The sequence below is a fragment of the Myiozetetes cayanensis genome, unplaced genomic scaffold (genome assembly GCF_022539395.1).
Source record: "Myiozetetes cayanensis isolate MyiCay16 unplaced genomic scaffold, myiCay2020 scf1436, whole genome shotgun sequence".
Classification (NCBI taxonomy): Eukaryota; Metazoa; Chordata; class Aves; order Passeriformes; family Tyrannidae; genus Myiozetetes; species Myiozetetes cayanensis.
In genome coordinates, this window is record NW_026087089.1 from 1 (window position 1) to 8,380 (window position 8,380).

At 54.4% G+C, this 8,380-nt stretch overlaps 1 protein-coding gene across 1 annotated transcript; it reads right to left on the minus strand.

Moving 5' to 3' along the window:
* Positions 1 to 379: 379 nt before the first annotated feature.
* On the minus strand, positions 380 to 7,751 carry LOC126637139 (zinc finger protein ubi-d4-like; the record flags this gene model as incomplete). The annotated part of the gene is made up of 4 exons (XM_050310076.1): positions 380 to 586; positions 1,407 to 1,544; positions 5,313 to 5,354; positions 7,673 to 7,751. Coding segments are annotated over 4 exons (462 nt in total), but the record flags the coding sequence as incomplete, so codon positions are not given.
* Positions 7,752 to 8,380: the final 629 nt, after the last annotated feature.

Below are 8,380 nucleotides of genomic sequence, written 5' to 3' on the forward strand. Positions count from 1 at the left end.
TCACCACAGAACCATCCCAGAACCAGGGAATCACCACAGAACCATCCCAGAACCAGGGAATGACCAGGGAATCACCACAGAACCATCCCAGGACCAGGGAATCACCACAGAACCATCCCAGAACCAGGGAATGGTCACAGAACCATCCCAGAACCAGGGAATGGTCACAGAACCATCCCAGAACCAGGGAATCACCATGGAATGGTCACAGAACCATCCCAGGACCAGGGAATGGTCACAGAACCATCCCAGGACCAGGGAAATCACCACAGAACCATCCCAGGACCAGGGAATCACCACGGAATCCTCCCAGAACCAGGAAATCACCACAGAACCATCCCAGGACCAGGGAATCACCACAGAACCATCCCAGAACCAGGAAATCACCACAGAACCATCCCAGGACCACGGGATCCCCACGGAATCCTGCCGGGATCCCGCCGGGAGCGGCGCCCACCTGACCTCCCGCAGTCGGAGCAGGACACGAGCTCCTCGGGCTGCCCGGTCTTCTTGTTGATCTTGGAGTCCCCCAGGCAGAAGTCGCAGTAATTGTTGGGAAGGGCCAGCCCGTCCGGGCCCTTCTTGGCTGGAAAAGAGGGACAGGAACCCTCGGGATCAGCGGGAAAATCCCCCAACCCCCCCCCCCCAGGGCAGCAAATCCCACCCTGGGAAGGGAAGGGAAGGGGGGGGAAGGGAAGGGAAGGGAAGGGAAGGGAAGGGAAGGGAAGGGAAGAGGAAGGGAAGGGAAGGGAAGGAAGGGAAGGGAAGGAAGGGAAGGGAAGGGAAGGGAAGGAAGGAAGGGAAGGGAAGGGAAGGGAAGGGAAGGGAAGGGGAGGGAATCGTGGAGGCTATGGAATTTGTGGGAGTTCGTGGGAGTGTTAGTGGAAATTGTGGGGAAGTTCTATGGAAGCTTGGAGATTCTGGAGGTTTGGGAATTGGAAGCTGTGGGAGATCTATGGAAGCTGTGGGGAGTTTGGGAAGTTCTATGGAATCTCTGGGAGCTTGTGGGGAGTTTGGGAAGTTGTGGAAGGTGTGGGATAATTTCTGGGAGTTTTAAGAGTTTGGAAACTGTTGTGGAAGTTCAGGAAGTTCTATGGAATCTTTGGGAGCTGTGGAGGGATTTGGGAATTGAGAAAGTCATGGAATCTTTGGGAGCTGTGGGGGGAGTTTGGGAATTGTTGTGGAAGTCATGGAATCTTTGGGAGCTGTGGGGGTTGGAAGTCTATGGGAATCTTGGGATGTAAGTTCTATGGAATCTCTGGGAGCTGGGGGGGGAGTTTGGGAACCTCAGAAAGCCGTGGAATCTTCGGGACCTTTGGGATGACTTTGCACCCACGACACCCCCGGGTGGGTCCCCCTCCGCTTCCCAACCTCCTCCTGGTGGGAATTCCCGGGAATGGCCTTACACTTGTGCTCCTCGGAGCGCTGGGCCACGGGCGTGGGGGGCTGGGAGTCGTCCTTGTCGTCCCCCTCCTCCTCAGCCAGGTGGGAGTGGGCGTAGTGATAGCTCAGCCCTGGCCGGTTCTTGTAGCGCTTCCCACAAACTGTGGGGGGGAAAAAACCAGGAAAACCCTCAGATTCCTCTCCTGGATGGAATCAGGATAGAAATCCCAAAAAATCAGGGTTGGTGGGGGGTTTTTTGGGGCAGATTCATGGTCAGGTGGGAGGGGGTGCAGTGATAGCTCAGCCCTGGTCGGTTCTTGTAGCGCTTCCCACAAACTGTGGGGGAAAAAAACCCAAAAAACCCTCAGATTCCCCTCCTGGATGGAATCAGGATAGAAATCCCAAAAAATCACAGCTGGGGTTGGTGGGGGGTGGTTTTTTAGGGTAGATTCACGGCCAGGTGGGAGTGGGTGCAGTGGTAGCTCAGCCCTGGCCGGTTCTTGTAGCGCTTCCCACAAACTGTGGAAAAAACCAGGAGAACCCTCAGATTCCCCTCCTGGATGGATGGAAATCCCAAAAAATCAGGAATCAGGATAGAAATCCCAAAAAATCAGGGCGAGCTGGGGGGTTTTTTAGGGCAGATTCACAGCCAGGTGGGAGGGGGTGCAGTGGTAGCTCAGCCCTGGCCGGTTCTTGTAGCGCTTCCCACAAACTGAAAAAACCAGGAGAACCCTCAGATCCCCCTCCTGGATGGATGGAAATCCCAAAAAATCAGGAATCAGGATAGAAATCCCAAAAAATCAGAGCTGGGGGGTTTTTTAGGGCAGATTCACGGCCAGGTGGGAGTGGGCATAGTGGTAGCCCAGCCCTGGCCGGTTCTTGTAGCGCTTCCCACAAACTGAAAAAACCAGGAAAACCCTCAGATTCCCCTCCTGGATGGATGAAAATCCCAAAAAATCACAGCTGGGTTTGGTGGGGGTGGTTTTTTAGGGTAGATTCATGGCCAGGTGGGAGTGGGTGCAGGGGTAGCTCAGCCCTGGTCGGTTCTTGTAGCGCTTCCCACAAACTGTGGGGGGAAAAAACCCAGGAAAAAACCTCAGATTCCTCTCCTGGATGGATGCAAATCCCAAAAAATCAGGAATCAGGATAGAAATCCCAAAAAATCAGGGTAGGTGGGGGGTTTTTTGGGGAAGATTCACGGCCAGGTGGGAGGGGGTGCAGTGGTAGCTCAGCCCTGGTCGGTTCTTGTAGCGCTTCCCACAAACTGTGGGGGGAAAAAAACCAGGAGAACCCTCAGATTCCCCTCCTGGATGGATGGAAATCCCAAAAAATCAGGAATCAGGATAGAAATCCTAAAAAATCAGGGTTGGTGGGGGGTTTTTTGGGGAAGATTCACGGCCAGGTGGGAGTGGGGGCAGGGGTAGCTCAGCCCTGGCCGGTTCTTGTAGCGCTTCCCACAAACTGTGGGGGGAAAAAACCCGGGAAAAACCTCAGATTCCCCTCCTGGATGGATGCAAATCCCAAAAAATCAGGGTTGGTGGGGGGTTTTTTGGGGCAGATTCACGGCCAGGTGGGAGGGGGTGCAGGGGTAGCTCAGCCCTGGTCGGTTCTTGTAGCGCTTCCCACAAACTGAAAAAACCAGGAAAACCCTCAGATCCCCCTCCTGGATGGATGGAAATCCCAAAAAATCACACCTAGGGGGGGTTTTTTAGGGCAGATTCACGGCCAGGTGGGAGTGGGGGCAGTGGCAGCTCAGCCCCAGCCGGTTCTTGTAGCGCTTCCCACAAACTGTGGGGAAAAAACCCAGGAGAACCCTCAGATTCCCCTCCTGGATGGATGGAAATCCCCAAAAATCACAGTTAGGGGGTTTTTTAGGGCAGATTCACGGCCAGGTGGGAGGGGGTGCAGGGGTAGCTCAGCCCTGGTCGGTTCTTGTAGCGCTTCCCACAAACTGTGGGGGGAAAAAAACCCAGGAGAACCCTCAGATCCCCCTCCTGGATGGAAATCCCAAAAAATCACAGCTGGGGGGGTTTTTTGGGGAAGATTCACAGCCAGGTGGGAGTGGGTGCAGGGGTAGCTCAGCCCTGGTCGGTTCTTGTAGCGCTTCCCACAAACTGTGGGGGAAAAAACCAGGAAAAACCCTCAGATTCCCCTCCTGGATGGAATCAGGATAGAAATCCCAAAAAATCACAGCTGGGGGGGTTTTTTAGGGCAGATTCACGGCCAGGTTCTCCCCCCTGCACTTTTTATGGAATCTGGGAAGAGAGTTTTGTTCCTGGGGAAAGGGGGAGGGGATTTCCCAAATCTGGAGGTTTTTCCTGATTGAAAGGCGTGGAATTTTTCCCCTGGAAGGTGGGGAAGCCTCTCCCAACCCCCAACCAGGGCTGGAATTCCCACCCTGGGGTCATTGATTTTCCTCAAAAATCGATGGGATCTGGGAATCTGGATCTGGGAAAAACGGGATATGAACGTTCCAGGAGGGGTTGGTGCCAATGCTGGCCCCTCCCTCCAAGGATTTTTGGGATGAAAAGTCCAGAAATGCCCTCAGGATCCAAGGGAGGGGGGAATCTGTGGGATCCTCCCTGCCCTTTTAGGGGAAAACATCCCAAAATCCAAACTCCACCCTGGGTTCCTCCCACCCCTGGACCGGGAACGACCCCTCCCAATGCATCCATCCCAAATTTTGGGCAAAAAAATCCTTGGGAATTCTGGGGGGAAGGGGGGTGGTAGCAGGGACTGAATTTTGGGTCAAAAAAACCTTGGGAATTCTAAGGGAGGGGTCAGTAGGGAGGAGTTGGGGGCACCTCCCGGGATCTGGGGCTGGACACGTCGTGGGGTTTTTTTTTCCCAGTGTTTTTTTCCCAGTGTTTTTTTTCCCACTGTTTTTTTTCCCAACCCCCCTCCCGGGCACTGCAGGTGGGAGGTGGTGGGGATTTTAATCTTTGTTTTCCTGGCTCTCTGGGCCACATTCCCTGCTGGAAAAGGGGTCGGAGCTGACGTCTCAGCCGTGGCCTTTGGCTCTGCCCTCCCCCCCTTCCCCACCCCGGGATCGGATCCAACCCCCAGGGAAAGGACTCGGGGTGGAAAAATCCCACAGGCACAATAATAACGAAAAAAAACACCAAAAAAACCCTCAAAACAACCCCAAAAACCCCCCAAAAAACCCCCAAAAAACCCCCAAACAACCTCAAAACAACCCCCCAAAAAACACTCCAAAAAACAACCCCAAAAATCCCAAAACAACCCCCAGGGAAAGGACTCGGGGTGGAAAAATCCCACAGGCACAATAATAATGAAAAAAAAAAAACAAAAAACAAAAAAACCTCAAAACAACCCCAAAAAAACCCCAAAAAAATCCCCAAAAAAACCCCCAAAACAAACCCCAGGGAAAGGACTCGGGGTGGAAAAATCCCACAGGCACAATAATAACGAAAAAAAAAAACCCAAAACCCTCAAAACAACCCCAAAAAAAGCCCCAAAACAACCTCAAAACAATCCCCCAAGAAACACTCCAAAAACAACCCCAAAAAACCCACCAAAACAACTCCAAAAAACACCCAAAAAACACCCCGAAAAAACCCCAATGCCCCCCCCAAAAAAACCCAAACCCCCAAAAACCCCCCCAAAAACCCCCAAAAACCCCCAAAAATTCCCTAACCCCCAAACAACCCCCAAAACCCCCAAAAACGCAAATTCCTCCCAAAAACCTCCCAAATTCACTCCCCAAAAACCCCCAAAACAACCCCAAAACCCCAAATTCACCCCCACAAAACCCCAAAACCCCAAATTCCCCCAAAATACAAAAAAAAAGGCTCCAGAACTGAGGGAAAGGAAAAAAAAGCAGGAAAAGGAAATAAAAGAAAGAGAGAGAAAAACAGAGAGAGAAAAATAGAGAGAGAAAGGAAGGAAGGAAGAAAGGAAGGAGCTACCTCGGTCGGGAGGTTTCAAGGAATGCTTTTGTTTGTAACTGTCTGAAACACAGAAAGAGAAGTCGTGAGAGGACACGGAACACGGACACGGAACATGGGACAGGGAACATGGAACATGGAACAAGGAACATGGAATATGGGCAGGGAACAGGGACATGGAACAGGGACATGGAACATGGAATATGGACATGGAACATGGACATGGACATGGAACAGGGACATGGAACAGGGACATGGAACAGGGACACAGAACACGGACACGGAACAGGGACACGGAACATGGACATGGAACAGGGACATGGACAAGGAACAGGGACATGGAACAGGGAACAAGGAAGAGGGAACAGGGACACAGAACATGGAACATGGACACGGAATATGGACATGGACATGGACCAGGGACATGGAACAGGGACATGAAACAGGGGACATGGAACACGGACACGGGACATGGAACAGGGACATGGAACAGGGACATGAAACAGGGACATGGAACATGGAACAGGGAACATGGAACATGGGACATGGAACAGGGACACGGAACAGGGACACGGAACAGGGACATGGAACAGGGAACATGGACATGGAACACGGACACAGAACACAGACACGGACACTGACACAGACCATGGAACATGGAACATGGACATGGAACACGGACATGGAACACGGACACAGAACAGGGACATGGAACACGGAACATGAAGATGGACATGGAACATGAACACGGACATGGACACAGACAAGGAACATGGACATGGACACAGACACAGACCATGGAACATGGAACAGGGACACGGAACATGAAGATGGACACAGACCATGGAACATGGAACACGGACACGGACACAGACACAGAACATGGACATGGACATGGAACATGGACACAGAACATGAAGATGGACATGGAACATGGACACAGAATATGGGAACATGGACATGGACACAGGACACAGACACAGACATGGAACACGGACACGGACACGGAACAGGGACACGGAACATGGACACAGACACAGAACACGGAACAGGGACAGGGCCCATGCAGGGAAGGGCGGGACAGGCACACCCAGGGGGGGTTTTTGGGGAGGGGGTTTCAGGCTGGCAGGACAGCAGGAAGAAGACAGAAAGGTGCTGGCAAAGCCTTTTCCGTGCTGGGGATTCCCAAAAAACTCCTGGATTTGGGGGATTTGGGGGATAGGGGGAGGAGGGGGAGGGGTTTCCTCCCCTTTTCCCGCCTCGCAGGAACAGGAAGGGGAAGCAGCGACCGCCCTGAGGGACCCAGGGGGAGGTTTGGCCTTGGGAATGCCAACCTTGGGAATGCCATCCTTGGGAATGCCATCCCTTGGGAATGCCACCCTTGGGAATGCCATCCTTGGGAATGCCAGCCCTTGGGAATGGCATCCTTGGGAATGCCATCCTTGGGAATGCCATCCCTTGGGAATGCCATCCCTTGGGAATGCCATTCTTTGGCCTTGGCAATCCCATCCTTTGGCCTTGGGAAGCTCCGCCCCCTTCCCCCTTCCCGAAGGTGGGAATGCCCCCCCCGGGGTTCCTGGGAGCCGATCCCGGCATTCCCAGCATTCCCAGATCCCATCCCGGCATTCCTGGCCCTCCCAGGAGCCCATCCCGGTGTTCCCAGAGCCCACCCCAGCATTCCTGGCCCTCCCAGGAGCCCATCCTGGCATTCCCAGATCCCATCCCGGCATTCCCAGAGCCCATCCCAGCATTCCCAGAGCCCATCCCGGCATTCCCAGGAGCCCATCCCAACATTCCTGGCCCTCCCAGGAGCCCGTCCCGGCATTCCCAGAGCCCGTCCCAGCATTCCCAGGAGCCCATCCCAGCATTCCTGGCCCTCCCAGGGTTCCCAGAGCCCATCCCGGCATTCCCAGGAGCCGATTCCGGCATTCCCAGGAGCCGATCCTGGCATTCCTGGCCCTCCCAGGAGCCCATCCCAACATTCCCAGGAGCCCATCCCGGCATTCCCAGAGCCCATCCCGGCATTCCCAGATCCCCTCCCGGCATTCCCAGCATTCCCAGATCCCATCCCGGTGTTCCCAGATCCCATCCCAGCATTCCTGGGGTTCCCAGGAGCCCCTCCCGACATTCCCAGATCCCCTCCCGGCATTCCCAGGAGCCGATCCCAGCATTCCCAGAGCCCATCCCGGGGTTCCCAGAGCCCATCTCGGCATTCCCAGATCCCCTCCCGTCATTCCCAGACCCCATCCCGTCATTCCCAGGTCCCCATCCCGTCATTCCCAGATCCCCATCCCGTCATTCCCATCATTCCCAGGTCCCCATCCCGTCATTCCCAGCATTCCCAGATCCCCATCCCATCATTCCCATCCCGTGGCACTCACTGTCGCAGGCGTAGGGCTTGTCCCGCTCCTCCAGCACGGTCGCCTCCAGCTTCTTCCGAGCGCCGCCCACGCCCTTGCCCTGCGGGAGCCGCCCCTGAATCCCCCAAATCCGGGATCCTCCAACCCCCTCCCCAAAAAAAAAACCCCTTCTGGGGGATCCCAGGTCATTTTTGGGGGGATCCCAGGTCATTTTTGGGGGATCCCAGGTCATTTCTTGGGGATCCCAGGTCATTTTTGGGGATCTCACATCATTTTTGGGGGATCCCAGGTTGTTTTTTGGGGGTCCCCAGGCAATTCTGGGGCGTTCCCAGGTCATTTCTGGGGGATCCCAGGAGATTTTGGGGCAGTCCTGGGACATTCCAGGGTGTCCCCATGTTATTTTGGGGGATCCCAGGTCATTTTTGGGGGATCCCAAATCACTTTTGGGTGTTCCAGGTAACTTTGGGGTATTCCTGGGCTATTCCAGGGTGTTCCCAGGTCATTTTTTGGGGGATCCCAGGAGATTTTGGGGTATTCCTGGGCTATTCCAGGGTGTTCCCAGGTCATTTTTGGGGATCCCAGGTCATTTTTGGGGATCCCAGGTCATTCCTGGGGGATCTCAGGAGATTTGGGGGCAGTCCTGGGCTATTCCAGGGTGTTCCCATGTTATTCTGGGGGATCCCAGGTCATTTTTTGGAGGATCCCAGGTAATTTTTGGGCATTCCTGGG